Here is a 20,100-nt window from a genome sequence, read left to right on the forward strand (position 1 = left end):
GCCCGACGGCCAAGGCCACCGGAATCTAGTTTCCTTTCACTTCCTGTCTGTGCTGCAACAACCATTTTGATTATTAGCGTATATACCATCAATACGCCGCGTGGGATGAAAGTTCAATTGAGATGTCTGGATGATGGGGGGGGGGGATTAAAGAGATTAAAACTAATCCTTGCTGTCATTTTGTTGTGACGTTTTGCAACGGGCTATTATCTCGATAAGCAAGCGCGCAAAAAAGGCCAAGGTTCACGATTTGATGAGGCCCTCTAATGCCGTATAAGAACATTCTAACGTCGGCGTCTCATTTTTGGGTGAATTCCATCCAACAAGAAAGGTGTATCGATATAAACAAGAGTTTGACGTCATCCAAGGATATGCTGATTTTCCAGAAAGTCTCCAAAAATCATTGATCTCTTCTGTGATGGGGAAACGGATTTGGAACGTGATTTCGAAATGTGCCAATAGCAAACAAAATCTTGCTAAATCCAATGTATACTTGGAACTATTATACTCGTGTCCCGGTATATGTATACACGCAGCGCTATATATTTTAAGTAATGTACTAGATACAAAATATGAGCCGTTTCTTGCTAACGTTGGCCACCAGCCAGACACGACATAATCCGCCTCGTTGGCATCCTTTTTTTCGCCACATGTAGCACACTGGAATACGCAAGAATGAAGGTCAAATCTTCCTATATATTAAATGCAAAGAAAAAGTTTAGATAAATAGAAATTTGACAGCCTACAACACATACCTCGTTCTGTGATGATGACTACTCTCCTTTTACCAGCTGCTAATGAGAAAGCAGTTAAGCAATCACGTGTTTGGCAGCTGAACATTACTGGGAAACATGGAACTGGAACATCTGTAAAACAAAATTTAAAAAAAAATAAGGTAAAAGAACTTAAGTTGAAAGCCTACTTACCACAGGCAACAACTTGGCCAGACAAAATAAATTGTTCAGGTAGGAGAATCCTTGAAATTTCTTTTTCGTAGAAAGTACGCAGATGAAAAGGATGACATTTGTGAAAAGCTTGATCACATTTCTCACATCTCTTCATACGGCAATTGTCACAGGAAATGTAGCACTGCAGAAGTGGTGCTTGACAGTCCGCACACCAAGAAGTAGCAAATGATTTTGAAGACACGAAAGCTTCTAAAAAATCTTGTTTAACAGCAGCCCAGTCTTTATAAATCTCATTAGTTCTTCGTGTCCAGTCTGACTTTGCAGATTTTGATTCTTCTGGTTCTTCATGAATAAAAGTTTCTTGACATTCAATTAAATTAACTTGTTCGTCAAGATAATCCAGGCGATTTTGAGCAAGATTGTCCTCGGCTTCATTATTAGATCTAGACTGAACTACACAGCTTTCCAGTGTTTTTGAAGAATTGACCAATGTTGCTTCTAAAATTACTGCGTCATCTTCATTAAATTTCTTCTTTATTTTTGAAAGTGAAACTCTTGTTTTTGTAAAAACCACGGAACCGCATCCCTGTCCTAGCAGATCGACTTAATATTCGATCGCTTTTTCTTTTTTCATTTAGCGTGTCTCCTCTTTCTTTAAATCTAATGAAAGATACCAATTTTTTTTGAATTTCTTTGCACATCGGGACCATTTTGTCTATTTTATTTGTCAAGATAAAAACAAAAACAAATGACTAATGCCAAGCGCGTTCAGCAGTTTGGTCATAAGAAAAAGTGCATCTGCAACTATGTAGGGGAGAGTGGGGGCAATTGATACACTTTTTGGTTTTTTGTATTTCTTGAAAAAAAAACTGAAAAATTTAATATAAAAATTATATAGAATTGTAGCCTATTATCTCAGCTACTAAACGATATTTTTTTTTATGAGAAAAGATTAATTATAATAGTAGTAAATTAAAAAAACTGAGGTCGCTTCGAGTGTTTTAATTGCCATGGTAGCAGGGCATCATGGCTAGTAGACACCAGGGGTTTCTTCCAGCATCTGTGCAATTCAGTTTGCTACTAGACGTCGTTTCGCACGTATAAAAAAAAAAAAGAAGAAACCACCGTGTCGACGCTGTGCAAATTCTCCCTGGGCGAGTTGACGATCACGATCGTACTGGACGCCGGTGTCCGGTCAGATTTAGCCGGCACTAAGCGGCTAAAAAAGTGATTAGAAAAACCTAAACAAGCCCAACAAAACGAAAGCGATTATCCGGAGATGATATCTCAAAACATCAACAAAATACACAAACATGCAAAACGCACGACGGTCGAAATTTTATCATCACTAGTCCTGATTCCGTTGTTACCTCATTCAACCGTTTCCCTACTTTGAATCACGGGTATGACCCATGGCGCTCAACCGTGAATTATCTCTTTGTTTTTACAGGGCCCCATCAAGAAAAGTGGATAGGACTTTAGTGACGTCATTCCGTCACGAGCCACAAAGAAACAAACGCCTTGAAAATGCTCTAGCACTAGCACCACCTACCTTATCTGCTTCGGACGTACGGTACCCAGAGTTGTTGTTAGTGCCATCATACGAGTTTGTACTCCTCCCGTACATCGTTTTTGCATTAGTATTTTTTTTATAGTAAAAGCTAAAAGGTGAAATTCAAAGAAAATTTACGAACGGTGTAGTAACTCAACCGTGATTTTTTTTTTCATAGGACTACGTTTAAATGCATGTAAAAGTGCAAATCTACTGTGCACAAGGGAAGTACAATACACCTTAATATTGGGGTAGAGCTACTATTAAAAGACAACAAGCCAATTTAATTATTGAACCCAATATCCCACCACACAACTTCTCCAGCCAAGGACCAAAGTGTTACAAAATATAGCATATAGAAGTAAATAAAGAATACCACAGCAATTGAAAATAAAATAACAATTGAAAGCCCGCCTACCAGGTTTGCAACCATTACATGTTTAGAAATTGTTCTTAGCCCTTGCGTTCCACTAGGACTTTGAAAACCTTTTTCAGAAACCTTTCCACAAGGTAATTTTTTACTTCGGGCAGACAGTCTTTTTCACTTTCTCGTTGAATGGCATAAATGAACGGCGATATTCTGCAATTATCGAGCTGAAAAATGTTTCCTCCATTTTCCACCAAAAGCTTCAATACTTCCAACGAATTACTATTTTTCTCCCGAACGACATAATGAACTGGTGTGTGACCGGCCGTGTCACCAGCATTTGGGTTTCCTCCATGATTAAGCAGGATCTTCACAAGCTTGGGTGCGTGAATTCCAGGGTTAAGGGCGGCCGCATGCATAGGCGTTACACCGTCTTTGTCACTTGCGTTCGCGTTTCCGTTGTTTTCAAGGAGGATCGCCATCTGCTCATCTGCATTCTCGTTTAGGAACGCGGCTACGAGATGTACAGGTGTAAGTGTATGTTCTAACACTTTACTGACCACAAAGCTATTAGGATTTCCTCCTTTTTGAAGCAGCAACTGCAAAATGGTCAGTCCAATTTGGCTGTGGTTAAAGAGAGCGTAGTGGACTGGTGAAAATCCGGATTTGTTCTCAGTATTAGGATTTCCTCCATGGTCGAGTATCAGTTGAACGACATCAACTTTAGCACGTTTGCCACTCACGAAGAAATGAAGTAGCGTATTCCCGATGTTGTCAATGGGAACGTTAACGCTATCTTGATCGACACCAAGTAATTTCCTCATTTTGTCTCCGCAAATTCCCCTGTTGAACAGCGCAAAATGAACAGGGGCAAGCCCATCCTTTCTTTTGATGTTGACATCTCCTCCTTTGCTGAGCAAAAATTTCATCGTTTCATAGGCATGTTCTCCTTGATTGATGGCTGCACAATGAATCGGCGTGTTGCCAGATTCGTCAGAGGCATTAAGATCACAACCATATTCCAACAGGGTCTCAATAATAGCAAGCGTTTGCGTGGTTTGTTCCATAACAGCATAGTGAAGTATTGTGAATTTATCTTTACCCACGGGATTAGGTTTCACTCCCTTTTCAAGAATCATTTTCATATTTTTTAGGCCGTGGACTTCATCAAGCAATACCAAATAAAGTAATTCTTCGTAAATTTGGATTGCTTCGGTTTTTATGTTTTTGAGCAACAGTTCTACTAATTCCAGGCCACACTCACCGTAGTTGAATAAAGCGACACAGAGAAAAAAAATAAGATCGTCCGCGTTACTACTGCCTGTGTAATCTAGCAGCTGCTTCATCATTTCAAGGGCGTAATGTCCTTTGTTTCTGGCAGCTTCAACAAATGGCATGTAGCCATTACTAGATGGACTTGCTCCATGTTCTAGAAGAACCTCGATTATCTTCGGTGCTGAAAAGGATTGTTTAGTAGCTGCATACTGAATAGCAAGATATCCCAATTTCACTGAATCATCCGTTTCAATTGATTTCGTTCGTTTGTTTAACTCATTAACATGGATACGCGTTTTTTCATTAACCGGGTATAGCTCATCAAAGGCATCATAAGGAGTGGAACAAGTAGAAACCATCACTTGTAGCTCTAGGAGACTTCCATTCCGTTTCAAAAGCATTCGAGTCAATTTCGGTGCGTTGCAAGCGGAGCTTTGAACTATTTTTAATAGCATAAGCTCTAATTGGCTTTCAAATTGGTTCAGTATAGCAGACCAAACTTCTTCCGTTATCTTACAATTTGCCACTAGTCCAATGATTTCTCGTGCTGTTTCTGGAGATTTGTTGTACTGCCCCCCATATTTGATAGTCCATAGTTCGTTGACGAATTCCTCCTCTTCACAAAACAAACTACTCCATTCGATTTCCGAAATAATCTGTGTGCAGGCATAGGTTAACTAGATAAACGTCAAATTGAAATTTAAAAAGCTTAAATACAAACTTTGGAATTCCTTTCCACTTCAGGATCCATTTCTCTCGACAGACGTTGTGGTCGACTAGCGGTGCTGGTAGTATTCTGTTGATCATCCTCCCTACCCGTTACCGATGAAGCCAGTGGTTTGTTAAGGCTAAGGATAAAAGGTAAATGTGCCCAGAAATACGACACGAGAAGTATTGGCGATTGTAGAATCAATTTGCCCAAGTGATAGCGCGTAAGTGCCATCCTCCGTTTCAACTAAGGGACATGTGAGGGATGTTAGGCATCAGTGTCACGAGAATGTGTAAAATCCATTAACCTTATCAACTTGGAATCCAACATCAGCATCGTAATCGATCGCAATAACTTCCTTAATGGCTCGGGAATATTCTTTTTCAGGATATACCATATCTGGCAGAATATCCGGCTTAAGCTGAAATATTAAGAATGTTTAAATTATGTAAGATTAGCGATGGGTAAGTCAACTTCTTACGTTCCTGAAGAATTGAAAGATTTTTGCCATTCTTTCAATGTCTTCAATAGTGAACTGCTTCTCACCAGACAAGCCCTGGTACCATTCGTCCAAACTTTGAGCGCTGAGTATTTTTTCTGCGAACAGCTTAATTCCATCATCACACAATATAATATTGACCCAAAGTCGGTCAAGAAAATATTTTTTAGTTCGCTCGTTTGTTAAGACAAAATAAGGATGGCGCAACACTAATGCCATCATGGGACGTTTGCCCGGATCTCTGTCGGTTAATTTGATAATCAAATCTTGTAGATCCCAGCTGAGATCTTGAATATTTTGCGGAACAAGTCCATGAACCATTGAAAGTTTTCGCCACATATCTTCCGAGCTGTAAGGATGAGCGCCTTTCTTAGCTATCCGTACAATAATTATTCCAAAAGCGTAAACATCGCTAGCAAAAGATCCTGGATAGGCAAAGTCTTTTGCATTGAGCAACTCAGGTGCCATGTAGTTCTCCGTTCCAGGATGAGCAGTGTAACTAAACTCGGTTTGACCTGGCTTCAGTTTTTTAGCAAATCCAAAATCAGCAATTTTGGCCAAAACTAGGCGGGAGTTGGATGTTTGACACCAGAGCAAGATGTTGGCTAGTTTCAAATCTTTGTGGATGATATCTTTGCTATGGATGTAAGCAACACCAAGAGCCACTTGGCTTATGAGGATTTTATCGTCCAACGAATCTATTGGTATTCGTTCCAGCTTTCCTTCAACGTAATCCTTTAAAGAGCCTTCGCACAACTCCATGACGATATACCTATTCAACAAAGAATAACAGATTAACACGAATGGCTCCAGACAATAACGATTCTTATTTTATCATACTTCTTGGATTGATTTTCTACTAAATCCAGGTATTTTACGACGAACAGGTGATTGAGTTGACGAAGGGTTTCAACTTCTCGGTTGAACACATCTACTGCGTCTGGATTTGGGCTGCATTTTTTACATGCTGCCAGATATGTTTTTCCACTTTCATCGGTATAATTACATTTGAAGACTTTGCCGTAATTCCCTTTTCCCAATATTTCTAGAATTTCAACGGATTGATTCTGAAAGCAATTCGTAATATTACTAGACTGCAACACGGCCGACGATTCAGTTTTACTTACTTTGTTGTCCTTGCTAATTTTGAGGCTAGTGGTGATATGCCAAATATATGCCGAGAATAACTGAGGCGTAGTTTTGAATGCCTCAACAAGCGATGATGTAATTTCATCATTATCTGCAAGCATCTAGAAAAAGGACAGGAGCATAGTTAATAGGGCCATTAACCATCGAGAACTCTTAATGCTTACAGTGTACTTTAACTCTTCGAATTCTTCATCGGGGAATTTGCTTTTATCCAAACAGCCTTCCCACGCTTGAAGTGTGTCTTGGTTGCATACTCGGAAGAGTTCCGCATCCATCTGCAGCTCTCTGAAAAGCCTCGATCGACTTTCCTCACTGCAACGAATAAAAAATGGGTGTCGCAGCAACCCAGTCACTTCCAAGTCACTAAAATCGGCCTTGGTTGGAACCCTGATTAAGTCTAATGCAAGGGCCCTATGTTTCTCGTCAATTTCAGTCAAACTTTCCAGCGTAATGGGCCCATTTGGAAAGACTTCTTCCTTCGTTGCAGCTGCATAATACAAAATACTAAGCCGACTTTTGACATTATCCTTGCAAAAAAAAAAAAAAGAAAGGTTAATACCACCATGGCTGGAATATTGACACATTCTACATACCCGAGGTTGGAAATCCTTGATGTATCCGTAACCAGTTATTTTAACGACAACTCGTTTGAATTTCAAATCTCTTCTCCAGAACAAAACATTTTCAAGGTTTAAATCACCGTGGCTGATTTTATTGCGATGAAGATAATCAACACCGCAAGTTACTTGCCACATAATATCGATGCCTTTGACAGCGGATGCAACACTGTCATCCAGATTTTTACGGCAATAATTCAGCATCGATCCCTGACATGATTCCATGACTAGATATCTACGTGAAAATGTTAGATTTTGAAATGGCTTAAATCGTTTTTTTAACGAGCTACAAAGTTTTAACGGCCAAATACCTGACGTCTTGATGGACGACACATTGGCGATAACGGACTATGTGGTTATCGCGCAACTTGATTAACTTTTCCCACTGATCCTCCTGTTGGCCAACACCATCGCAGGTGGGTGCAAGTTTCTTGATAGCGAGCGTTTCACCATTAATTTTCCTAAGGAAAATATTTTCGTTGTTGCCGTCACATTGAAGGCTAGAAAAAGAGATGAGCTGCTGGTCCTCGAAGCACAGAGAACCACCACCCTTGTCTGCCATGTTCCATAAAAACGAAGGTTTTCGTTTCAGAAGTAGGGACTGTGAGAACAACGCGTGTACTACGTGTAGGACTCTGCAAAGAATAAATGTTTTAGAGGCAGTGGCAAAGATATCATATCTTTTTCTTATCCGAACATGTCCGTGTGAATTTCAAGATGTTTCACCACACAATGCTTGATAAACCGTCAATATAAACTTTGTTAATAAACAAAGATTAAGGGACCTACCTTTCCTTTTTCTTTTATTCTTCGCATTTTGTCCCAATCGTTCGCGTATGCGGCTGGTTATCACGAATGGGGGAAAAGTAAACAAATTGTTTAAACCAGTTTCGTGCTTTGACGTATCTCAGAAGACTGGGGCATGTATGGCCGCAATCGTGCACCTAAAAACTACCAATACCAATTTGACGCATCTTGAAAATAGGTTTCATGTGCCGAAATAAGAAAATGTCGTGTCTTAATAGCGGTAGAGTAAAGCCATGTCAAACATCATGACAATTGAAAACGAACAGATAATAAAAAAAAAATGTAAACAGTAAGCATACCGTAAGACATAAAGGAAAACTAGGGTAACTAGGGAAACAAGACTTTCCTGCAAACATCATCAAATAAACTGATAGACGCAGACCGTAGGTACTTAACATCAGCGTCTGGTTGTTAAGTTAGAGTAGTCCTTAAAACATATGAGCACATCTTGTGAGAAACAGTGAAATGTAGCAAAACGGTTATCCTAAACGTTGTCGTGGCTTACCGTGTGAATGGTGAACGATTCCGGACTGATGCCAACGACGGGGAGGTTGCTGTACCTGATGATTGATGAAGAATCACAAACATTTCTGCCAACTCGACCCATCTGCCCACCTCCTGTACAACCTTCCCTGCACGATTCAAAAGTCTGACTGCACAATAGCAGCAGGGAAAGCTGAAAATGACCTCGTTTGAGTCCTTAGGCAATGAGACAATTTTAGGAACCTTTTTAGTCAGTGTGGATGAGCTAGTTGAATTCACATGTCCAAAATTGAATTGCAGATTCTATGTACCACAGACTACATCTGTGCAAATACTGCACTGTAAGTAAATTTGAATTTCCATCATGTTGGCATGGTATAGGAGTTATATGGTACGCGTACTCGAGAGGGCGAAAGTGGGACAAAAATTGGAATCGTCTATTTTGACAACTCTGGCCGGGTGTGTAACTAGAGGGCCTACTTTAACGTAGGCTCTTATGGGACTACCCCTTTTGAACTGTTACATTAAGGAGTTTGAATTTTTTTTTTCATTTAGAAAAATTTTTATCGTGCGTAGAATTAATTTTTATGTAAAGTTTATTTTTTGGATTTTAATTTAAAATTGTTTGTATAATTTAAAAAAAAATAAAAATGGTCCAAGAATTTCTGAAAGTTTTTAACTTTCCACTTCTGCTAGACAGTTCCACATTATTAATATATAATGCGGAATTTGTTCTTTGGAGCAGTTACGTTTGCGTCTCGTAAATGAACGTAGATTGTTTACATTTTGGCTGGTCGATTCGCCATTGTTTGCAGCCCTAATTTATAATATAATAATAATAATTAAATTGTCGTCGTTTGATCTTAAAACAATTTATTTGAGATGAGCAGTGCAATCACCATGGCAATCACTTCCATATTGAACTGTCATATGTTTGACAGTAAAATTAAGATTAATGCGAAAATCAAGTACATTTCGTGCCAGTGACGGGAATGTGACATTGGACCCCCGACACCAGCCCCCCCGACACTAGCCCCACCCCGACAACAGCCCCCCCCTTGTAAAATTCGTTGAAGTTATGGGGGGCTGGTGTCGTGCTACACGACACCAGCCCCCTTTTTAAAATTTTTCAAGTAAAGGGGGGCTGGTGTCGTGTGTACCGGCTGATTTCCTTTTCGATAGCTAGCCTATTACTCCTTTTGTATAAAGAGTATAGCCTAGCGTATAGGCCACTGTGAAATGATATGCAGGCCAGAGATTTTTAAAATGATAATTAGAACACTCAGCACTCGCCATTGTATAATTGGGTAAAGTATTTACTCACGCAAATTGCACACGAGTTTAGCATGAAATTATGGGGCCAAGTGTCAAGTGGGTCGATCAAACAATTACCGAAAAACAGGTAGCGTTCAACACGCACACCGACTTGTCTCGTTTTGTTGGATACCGAACGGTGTCAAGTTCGTCCACGACTGTTCATTTTGGAAGGAAAAAAGAAGGTCTACGTAACTCGTTTGCTCTTTTTAATGTCCTTACGGCAACTTCTTCATTATACGTAATCCTTAAAAAAAAACATGTCATAAAGTAAAAGAAAAAATAGATTTCGAATTGGATGCCCAAGTCATGGTTCTTTTAAATTGTTGTGGAGAGTAAAAGCAAACCGACGTGGCAAATAGCCTCGTAGTAGCCCAAGGTCTTTTTGATTTATTTCATTTCTCAGCGTATCGTGTGTTCCAGCAAATCGCGTATATAGGTGGTCCACCTGCGGACACTAGCGTTATTCTTTCAGTTTTTGCTAGAGTGACAACTACTATAACACAATCATCATGCGTCTGTTCAACAGCATTTTAATGGTATGCAAATCAAATGTGTAGAAATTCGGGGAATTCTCGATTTGAACTTAAACATTTTACGCATTTTTCAAAACAGTGTCTTGTCGGAGCCATGCTAATCGCGCCCAGTTTCACGGATGCCAATGCCGAAGACGCATCGGTTGTAAACCGTAGCCAAACGACGTCGAGGGGTAAGATCAAGTTCCACATGAAGACGTTAGCGAATGTTGCAGAGGTTTCTGTTCGAAGACCACGAATTAATCGCGTCCGATCGACCACCGTCCGCAGTAACGTGGTGTTGAGAGATTCTCTTGAGCAGGATGTTTCTCTGGAAGAGCTGAACATCAAACCGGCCATTGCTAAAACAATAATGAGGACATCTACTACCCCGAGACCCATTTCAGTAGATTCTCTGGAAAACGATGACATTGCCCTTGTTTTGACAAAGCCGGTGGTCAATCGCAATCCAATGGCTGCTAATCGATTTAATCGTTTCCGGACGACAACTGCTGTCCCAACATCCGTTAGAAGAGATTCTTTGGAACAAGACGATGATGACGCAGTTGTTTTGGCACTAAAATCAGCAGCTGCACCGGGACCAGAACAAACAAGTTCGCCGGTCCGAGGCCGTTTTAATCGTGTCAACTCGGTTTCTAGAGGTTCTACTGAGAAGAACGATGTATCTTTGGAGGATTTGATTGTTGTAGCCAAACCTGTGTTAAATGGAGCCCTATCGGCACCTTTGACCAGAGGCAGAATCCAAATGAAAAGCTCACTTGATTCAATTTCACCTAGCACTTTAGCGGCCACAACACCTGTAGATTCTACGGAGAAGGTCGACATTTCATTGGAGGACTTGGAGAAGACGACTTTTGATATCCCAACAACAACTATGGCAGTTACAGAAGTGGAAACAGCTAGCACTGAGGAAATCGGAACTACAGCAATGCCAACAATTCCTGTTTCTCTGCAATCTGATGAGCAAGACGATGTTTTCGTTACGGACAGAACTACCGTAGCACCTGAGCCGACCAACGATGCAATCGAAACAACGGCCACTGTCGTCCAATTAACCACTCAATCTGATGAGCAAATGGACTTTGAACGAGTAGAAAAATTGGCTGTAACTCAAGACGGAGCACAGGTGCTGACTGATCAAGTTAGCAATGCAGCCATGACTACCTTAATTTCCCAGCAATCTGATGAGCAAGACGACTGGACCGTTCCTGTGACAACGTCGACAATGGCCCCAGCTGTAACTCGGTCTCCTGTTGTCTCAAAAGGACGAGGTCGATTCCAATCAGCGACACCCATCAATCAAGTACCCAGGAATCGAGTAAATCGTATACGATTGAATCAAGTCAAGAGCTCCATGCCCAGAGCCTCTGACGAACAGCAAACTGGAATTGTTAAAGAGACCCAAACGACGTCCCGTGATGCTTCGGTTTCCGGTAATCGATTCAGCCGACTCAGATCGACAACTGTCCGTGTTCCGGTTTTGAGAGATTCCGTTGAACAGAACGATGTATCCCTGGAAGATCTTATTATTGTACCAACGACTCGCAGTCCACTAATGGGAAGTCGTTTCAGCCGATTCAGGACAACGACAGCCGCTCCAGTTGGACAGGAAGTCGTCTCACCAAAAAGCGAAACTCCTATTAACAGGAATCGATTCAGCCGTGTGAGATCGACAACAGCTCGCGTTCCAGTACTCGTAGATTCAGTTGAGGACGACAGCTTTTTATTAGCTAATGATTTTAGCAAAATTAAGGCTGCTAATGTTGCATTGCAACAAATAACTTTGAACAGTCCGAATAAGGTAATGTCAACTGGTACTACATCAGTTAACAGAGGTCGAGGTAGTCGTCGCAGAACGACAACAACTGCCACGCCGATTTCCAGACACTCTGCCGAAGACTTGTCCCTGGAAGATGTTCTGAAGGAATTAGGAAAGACTGGTGAACAACTGTCGGTTCAGCAGCCGGCCATCATTTCCGTCCCTGTCGACATGGCTGTTCCTTTGAGCGAAATTTCCAGACATTCTGACGAACGCGATGACATTGTAGATGTTCCAGTTGCACCGATGGCAGCCGTCACGCTGATCGTTGAAGATGTGCATGACGTAGATGTCAGCGATGAAGCCCCAAGAACGACAACGTTGGATCCAGTTTCCAGCGAGTCTGGAGAAAAAGACGACTTGACTTTGGTTTTGATCGATGAAACCGCTGTTCCAGCTACAGGATCTTTGCAAATGGATATCTTGCCCGACGACGAAGCTTTGCATTCGATGACATTTAATCCCGTCTCCAAGGAGTCTGAGGAACTACCGTTAATGCAGATGACGAAGAGAGTCAGGATGATACGAAAACAAAATTCTCAGATGTAGTGTCTGGAATTTTATCTATAACCGTGTGCCTGTAAATGTATATGGCCCCGTCTAATTGTATGCTATGATTCCATTTAGTTTAAGCAGAAAGTGTTTTTGTTTTTTTGTGAGATGTCTTGTCATTATTACAAGTACTGCAGCCAAGTCGCTCGATCTTGTCTTTAACGTGTTTTTTTTCGAATTTCAGTCGACGATGCGAAAGTTTTTGGTCATTGCAAACCCTTTCGCTTGCTCCAAATGGCAAGCCCAACGTATTACCACAAACCATTAATCAACCATCGATATGATCTTCGCCAAAAGGAGCACGGGCCTAGGGGTAAGTTGCTGAAGGCGCTCAATCGAGTATAATATCTGATTAAAAAAAAAAATCAGATGAAAAAACGTGTGATTAATCAATTGTACGGGTGGTACTGGTGTTTGTGACCTTCTATATCCTAGCCTTCATTAAAATGATCGTCCATCCTCTAGTCGCACCCTTGTCCTTGCACATTACCTGCAGCTGTGGAATCTTTAGCGTCGTGGAAAGGAAACATTTTCAGCTTTCCGTTGTTCTACTTTACGTCAGTTAGAATCAGTGTGTCCACTCTTCAGGGAAAATCCAAAATTTTGGGATATTTGAAGTAAACGGAGAATGAAATGGGAAAACGGAAAATATCGGGATAAATCATTTCTTGGTGGGAATTTAGGGGAAAAAATATTCTTCAAAATTAAGATTACTTCTATAATAAAAATTTATAAAAAAAAAACGTGTGAATTTATTTAGGATTTCTTTAACAATTGGCGGGATCTTTTTAAAATTCCGGGATATTTCATTTCGGAATTTTTTTTTTATTTCGGGAAAATTTCTGGGATTTGACAACCCCGATCCGTGGACACACTGGTCAGAATTGTGAATCGTGCAGGGAAGGTTCTACAGGAAACGGGGGCGGTTAGGAAGAAATGTTTGTGTTACATAATAAGTTAGGACAACGATGGTGTGAAAATAAGATGGAAAAAGGGATTGACAATAGCAGGAACCATCGTTTTCACGTTGGAAATCTTGGTAACACGATCAAGCTCCTCGAACTGTTGTGCCCCATTTTCGCTGTTTCCTGAAAGAGTTGCTTGGACTGTCAAATGAAAAGTCGGACGCTGCCGTAAGCGCCAACGTGTTGCATCCTTTGTCAAGGTGCCCGTTTAGTGTATACTTGATGGCGTTTCAAAGTAAGTCTAATTTCTTAACAACTGAACGTATGTTGTATTTGCGAGAACGGTTTAAAACTTCTTTTTGTGTTCTATTTTCAGGCAAACTTTTCACGGGATGTAATTGTAGTTAACGCTAGTAAGAGTCGTTTTGAGGACGAATGAGAGTGAACGATGCAGAGAAGCTGAATTGGAAAATGTATTGTCTCTAAATTCTAAGAATTAAGGGACAACAGACAGTAAGCAGAGCGTCACACTTGTTCTTGATTTTTTTATTTTATTGCTAGTGAATTTTAAATACCAGCCCCTCCCGACACCAGCCCCCTGTCCGCATGCCCCAGGAAAGGTAAAGAATTTCTCTCCTTGGTTTTGCTAAATTATGTGGGACTTCTCATCATCGTGCATGTGAGGAGAAAAAAAACACTTGCTAGAAATGACCTTTTTTTAGTGTTTTTTCAGTTTTAAAATTCAACCTATAAACTTGTTTTGGGGGTAATAGTAATACATTTGGGTGGACATTAGTTGCAGCTACAATTAAAATTCTCCTTTTCAATGTAGTAGGTATAAGTTATCAACGAATCTTTTTATCTTATAGTGCCCTATCGCAAAACAAACAAGACAATGGAAATGTCTTATTTGTATTCCAGAATCTCATGATCGTGTCTCGTTTTTGCTATTAGATATTTTACGAGATTTTGTGGCGTTTTGTAAAAAGTAGTACGTTGATACCTAAATCACCGGTTTGATGTTTTCCTGTTAGAACGACTAAAACAAAATTGAATTGAAATGGGTGGAAAGGAAACTTTTGTCAATTTATTAAGAAAAATGTTGTAGCCGTAAGTCATAAGAAAAAAAGGAGCAAGTTATTATTTTCAGTGGTTGCCTAATGGTTTTGCAGGCCGAGACTAACACGAGAAAAAGATAACGTTATCTACCTGAATTTACACTACCTTGCGATAAACAATAAAAGTGAAACGGGGCATTGGTCGCGTCACTTTAGTTAAATCTATCAAAGGGAACTAAAGTAATTACCACAGCTTCGTAACCAGGTAAATCTTTGCGTTTGTATGAATTTGATGCATAGCAATTTAGGTAAACTTTTGTTTCTATGAATCTAATAAGAACATGAGTTTTTTTTCAATTGTTTCAGTTTGGCATATTTTCAATGGCGTTGTAATTGATACATAAATAACAAACAAGTTTCTAAACAATTGAAGATTTTAAAGATTCAACAACAACTTGCTTGATTATTTTTGCTATATCAACTGCCACCATCTTGTCACTATTTATCCGGTTGAAGACGAGCTTGTTTAGGGGAGAGGGTAAAGTAAAGTAAAGTAGTCTAAAGCAAAACAGGACCACGGCTGATGGTGGCAGGGACTGCCCCACAGTCCTGCGTGTTGGGCAGTTGGGACCTCCTCTTCAACATTAACAGCCGTTATCCTCTTTGTAAAGTAGGGAGATGGGGGAGGAGGTTCGTAATTACAATACGAAGTGACATTTTTTAAATTTCGTTTTTCTCTTTAGTATCTACCAGTTCTGAAAAGATGACAGATGCTGAACAACCGGAACCAGCGGAGGATTTTATCTTTAAGGGGAAAAGATTGGATTGCAAAAAAAAGATTTTCGGTGTAGGTTTTTTCTTGTTTGACGGGTATTGGAAGGAAAATGAAAATGCAGGTGCTGAAAAAGAACGCGTGAAATTGAAGGCCCCTAATCTAAAAAAAGAAGTTGCGATAAGAAGAATAAAAAATGAAGACTGCCTTGATGGGTGGAAAGATGTGGCCGATAAGCTCGTCAAGGGCAACCTGAATCACAATAATATCCTACGAGTTTTCGGTTATGAGGAAGACGTGGCCAATGGATGGAGGTTTTTATTTTATTTTTTATTTATTTATTTATATTCACATTAATGGCTAAGGAATGAGCAGTAAAAAATAAAGTAATCTAATTTTTTATTTGTGGTCCAGGTATTTTGCTCTGGAACCGTACAGTGCCACGTTTTACGAATATTGCAATGGCCGGTACAATGGACCGATGCCAAACGAATCGCAAGTTCTTTATCAAATTACCAACGGCGTCAGCTATCTGCATGGCAAAGGAATCGTACATGGCGATTTAAATCCGTTAAACGTCGTCATTGCTGCCCAGTCCCTTCCTGTGCGCATGAAAATTTCAGATTTTGGATTGAGCAAATTCAGTTACAGCAAACAGCTGTCGCAGAAGATGAAAGAAGGAGAAAAACCTTTTGAGATGGAACTCTGTCTGAGAAAGTATTGGACACTGTCAGAGGAAACTGACTCCCTGGAAGGCATCAAAAACGCCACCGAAGATGTCATTGCAGCTGGATGCATTTTGTTTTATTATCTAAAGCGTGGTCGACATCTTTTTGGTGATGACTTTGAGTCAATCTTGATAAACCTCAAGAAAAACAATCCAGTCAATTTAGAAAGTAAGTTTGCATACATTCGCCGCATTTACGACTTTAAATTGTCTTTTTTTGTTCATTGAGGATTGGATGAAAATTATTTTGGTGACTATCACTTTGCGTACGAGCCCATCAAAAATATGATAAATCCCCCAGGAAAAGGATTCAATTGGTTGCACATAGCCAAAAAGGAATTCAAAAAAGCCCTTTCACGCAAGTCAAGAATTTCCGTTTCGTGTATAGTCTAAGTAATCATTTTCTAAAATGTCATTAATTTTTTGCTTAAATTTGCAGTCCAAGTCAACACTGGCAAACAACTTGGCAAAGGTTCTTTTGGACAAGTGTTCGAAGGGAAATTTAACGGCGATCCCGTTGCAGTCAAACAAATGACGACGACCACAGCTGAAAAAGAAATTATTCAAAGAGAAATGAATACGCACATAGAATTGAATCACTTAAACGTAGTGAAACTCTTGGACGTCGCTGATTCGGCCGACAATAGATTCACGTAAAATGGCCATCTAATTTCATTTTCAAATTTATTGGAATTAAACAATATGTTGAAACCTCTGGACAGGCATCTGGTTTTGGAATTGTGTGGCGGGACATTGACGGATTATTGCGAAAAGAAATACAGCGGACCGGAATTGCCACCAGACGAATTGGTCCTTTATCAAATCGCCAATGGATTGCATTACATCCACTCGAGAAATTTGGTGCATCGCGATATTAAACCGGAAAACATCCTCATTTCAATGACGTCGCCCGTTCAAATGAAAGTCTCTGATTTGTCGTTTGTTAAGAAAACTCGGGAAGATATTTTTTCGCAGAGCGAAATTAGAGGAACTCTGTTATGGTTGGCACCTGAAAGACTTAAGGTTTTAAGTGACCCTGAAAACTTGCCAGTCAATCTGCCAGATGGAACAATCAAAAGTGACACGTTTTCATCCGGATGTGTATTTTTCTATTTCCTGACGCGTGGCAAACATCCGTTTGGGAAATATCAAGCCATTGTTCCAGCCAATATTTCGCTAAACAAACCTGAGGAACTCGTCAGCTACAAGCAAAGTAGGTCATTCCGATAGATATTTCTTTACGTCATTTAATTTAGCAAAGATTTCACTTTTTATCTAAAATTTACTGAATTAAAATGTTTGAAAAAGATTTGGCGGCAGACGACGTAAACGGAAGAATCCTTGTTCGTTTGATTGAGGATATGATTCAATTTGAAGAAAAAGAAAGAATCGGATTGCCTGAGGTTATAAAACAACTAGCCGCTGTATTGTACGGGATGGGTAAAAACTCAATCGTTTCATTTGAAAATGAATTGATTTTGACGATTCTTTTATTTCTTTTTTTAGACAAAAGCAAATGTCAATTGAGGCTCGTTGATGTGTCGTTAGGTGGGAAGTACAGCATCAGTTCCCACCCCACTGAACTGATTCTTGCATGTGCCAATGAGGAAAAGTTAATATTTTACACTGCCGAAAATTTGGCTATTCCGTTTTCCAATTGGAGAAAGAAGAAAGAAATCCCATTTCAACCTCTAAAGTTTGAGTGTTATTGTACGCTTGAGTGGAATGTAAGTCAATAATGGACTGACTTTTTATCCCTGATTTCGTACGGAAACATAGTCCCCCAACAACATCTGAATTTGATCTGGTTGTTACGGATAAATGTATAACGAAATCACGGACAGACAGAAATAATTTATCCGTACAACTAAGAGAAAATATAACGTGAAATCTTGAATTAGATTAACGGGACACAACTAGCTGCTGGATTTATTGACAAAACTCTCGTCGTATGGAGTTACCCAGAGTGCGAAATCCTCTTTCAAAAGGAATTTTCGGCTTGGATCGATAGAGTAAATTGGAATCCAACCAGGCCCAACTTATTTGCTGTTTGTCAAATGGTAAGTTACGATGTCAATTTTGATTGGCCCATCAACAAACTTGGGTTCATCTTCATGTCAGATATCTGTCCTTTACTTTATTTATTTATTTTTTGCGAAATGCTTAAAATTTACTTGACGACGCCATTCAAAAAGAGTTGAAGTTTATTGGATACTTTCATTAACATCGTCGCTATTCTGAATGGGTCAAAAAGAAACTGTTACAGTCAAAGCATTTAGATTTGATGTTTGAAATTAACGATTCATTCCTCAAATTCAAAATTGAATTCTCCATTTACATAAAGTGAACGTGCGGAGATGTCAGTTCAGCAAAGTCAAAACTGCGCCTTTTTATGCCCATTATTCGTCAATTTATTTTTACGTTTGGCCAATTTATTTTCTTTTTCTTCTCCATTCTTCATCCAGGACAAAAATCATGTTTTCGTATGTGATTCATCCATTGGCGACGTGATCACCACAATTAAATGTAAACGCGTTTCGGCTGTGAAGTGGATCTCTGAAAATCGAATCGCCGTCTCTTCTTTTTATGAAATGATCAAAATTTTTGAAATGGAGGAAAACAATTTGACAACAACTCGACTCGTGAAAGAATTCAGACATGGAATGAGTTGTCGTCATCTGGAGTGGAATGAAAGGACCCAATATTTGGCCAGTGGTAATAAGAAGCGGATCAATGAATCAATGATCAATGTAAATAATTTGTTTATTGACGTAATGGAATGAAATTGAGGAAATTGAATTTGGTTTTTCCTATTCGATTTGTCTCTTTTCTTCTTGGCAGATTTGGTCTATGGACCACGACAAGCCAATTTATAACTTGGAGGAGGAGGAGGAGGAGGAGGAGGATGGGGTTAAAAAATTTGCTTGGCGCTTGTGCACAGGAAATGGGGAAGAAAAGGGCGGAATCGAAATGGCAAGGAAATCAGCCATAAACTTCACTTTTGCTTAGTAAGTCATTTAAAACTTAAATTCAAGTTCTACCAAATTGTTTGATTGACCGAAGGCCTTTTGAAAGTGCGCGTCTATTCTTTTCAACGTGAATCACCCGATGAATCGTTGCGACTGAATTAAAAACTATTAGCCACGGGGGCGGGGATTCGAACACTTTTTTTTCTGAAATTTGTAAATTCAACTTGAAATTTAACGAACGCAGTGTCATTCAATAGCGGATGCCAAGCGAAAGGCGTACATGAAAAAAAACGACAGGAAAATAAATTAAAGGAAAAAGTCAAACGAATGAATTGGCGAATCCAATGCGTTTCCCTGTTAGTCCTGTAAAGGAACCTGACAGACTTTCCAGCTGGTCTACCATCTGCCAAATTTAAATATCAACAAAGAAAAGTAAGCAGCTCAAGGAAGGGAAATGTCCGCAATTAAAAAGGTGTCCGTACTAGGGGATAGGCATTTTTTAATAAAAAAAAAAAAACGCTTTGTGAATTGGTGTAAAATCCTTGTCCGATGTTTTTGTTTTCAGTTTTGGTACTCTCTGATGGGTTTCTTTTTGTCATTTAGTGCATCGCTACAAAACGGCGTTTTTATTTGGAATCCTCTGGAAAGCGAACAACAGCCGCGACGTCTTTCCCATGAGAAATACATAGAAACGGTCGCCTTTTCATCGGACGGTCGATTTCTTGCAGCCGTAAGCCTTGAGACATTAATGATTTGGTCAGCGGAGGTGAGAAAAAACTATTAACAAAATCATTGTTTTAGCCATGCTTTAACATAATCAAACAATGCTACGCGCTTAAAGTTACAAAAATTCTTTTAACTTTAAACAAAATTTTATTTTCTCTTCCACTTTATGCTTTTCAGGACTGGGTACAAATATACAAAGTCAACATGGATATAAAAAAGAGGGCAAGGAATGTATCATTTTTCACCACAAAATCTACAAACCTTTACGAGAATAAACTTTTAGTCAATTATTATTATGAGGTAAGTGATATCTGCTTCGATCCACGGATTTCAAATAATTCAACCTGACGATTATT

General features: G+C 39.6%; 4 protein-coding genes across 12 annotated transcripts in view; 2 read left to right on the plus strand and 2 right to left on the minus strand.

Moving 5' to 3' along the window:
• LOC116933765 overlaps positions 1-20,100 on the plus strand; it is a 62,177-nt gene that overhangs the window by 41,751 nt on the left and 326 nt on the right. Inside the window, exons 1-15 of one of the 9 annotated variants that reach the window (XM_045175706.1) lie at positions 13,454-13,787; positions 13,869-14,005; positions 14,071-14,112; positions 15,294-15,636; positions 15,737-16,218; positions 16,279-16,431; positions 16,489-16,702; positions 16,772-17,262; positions 17,358-17,489; positions 17,556-17,776; positions 17,951-18,109; positions 18,515-18,799; positions 18,891-19,057; positions 19,622-19,784; positions 19,922-20,044. In XM_045175706.1, coding sequence (XP_045031641.1) covers positions 15,314-15,636; positions 15,737-16,218; positions 16,279-16,431; positions 16,489-16,702; positions 16,772-17,262; positions 17,358-17,489; positions 17,556-17,776; positions 17,951-18,109; positions 18,515-18,799; positions 18,891-19,057; positions 19,622-19,784; positions 19,922-20,044 — 2,913 coding nt within the window. In that variant the 5' untranslated portion in view covers positions 13,454-13,787; positions 13,869-14,005; positions 14,071-14,112; positions 15,294-15,313. Of the gene's footprint in view, positions 1-13,453; positions 13,788-13,868; positions 15,637-15,736; positions 16,219-16,278; positions 16,432-16,488; positions 16,703-16,771; positions 17,263-17,357; positions 17,490-17,555; positions 17,777-17,950; positions 18,110-18,514; positions 18,800-18,890; positions 19,058-19,621; positions 19,785-19,921; positions 20,045-20,100 lie in introns of those variants that run through there. The other 8 variants (XM_045175709.1, XM_045175698.1, XM_045175703.1 and 5 more) reach the window with 8 other exon arrangements.
• LOC116920004 lies at positions 229-1,476 on the minus strand. Its single transcript, XM_032926066.2, has 3 exons — positions 927-1,476; positions 756-866; positions 229-692 (listed from the first exon to the last, which is right to left on the minus strand). The coding sequence occupies exons 1-3, from the start codon at positions 1,060-1,062 to the stop codon at positions 244-246; spliced, it is 696 nt and encodes a 231-aa protein (XP_032781957.2). The 5' UTR covers positions 1,063-1,476; the 3' UTR covers positions 229-243.
• On the minus strand, positions 2,590-8,535 carry LOC116936163. The gene is made up of 11 exons (XM_045175642.1): positions 8,389-8,535; positions 7,866-8,330; positions 7,388-7,711; positions 7,053-7,311; positions 6,624-6,986; positions 6,438-6,560; positions 6,151-6,377; positions 5,293-6,082; positions 5,119-5,232; positions 4,824-5,057; positions 2,590-4,758 (listed from the first exon to the last, which is right to left on the minus strand). Exons 3-11 carry the CDS (start codon positions 7,636-7,638, stop codon positions 2,914-2,916), a joined length of 4,206 nt encoding a protein of 1,401 aa, XP_045031577.1. The 5' UTR covers positions 7,639-7,711; positions 7,866-8,330; positions 8,389-8,535; the 3' UTR covers positions 2,590-2,913.
• LOC116936000 lies at positions 10,061-12,728 on the plus strand. Its single transcript, XM_045175719.1, has 2 exons — positions 10,061-10,219; positions 10,296-12,728. Exons 1-2 carry the CDS (start codon positions 10,193-10,195, stop codon positions 12,582-12,584), a joined length of 2,316 nt encoding a protein of 771 aa, XP_045031654.1. The 5' UTR covers positions 10,061-10,192; the 3' UTR covers positions 12,585-12,728.

The sequence above is a fragment of the Daphnia magna genome, linkage group LG1 (genome assembly GCF_020631705.1).
Source record: "Daphnia magna isolate NIES linkage group LG1, ASM2063170v1.1, whole genome shotgun sequence".
In the NCBI taxonomy this organism is placed as follows: domain Eukaryota; kingdom Metazoa; phylum Arthropoda; class Branchiopoda; order Diplostraca; family Daphniidae; genus Daphnia; species Daphnia magna.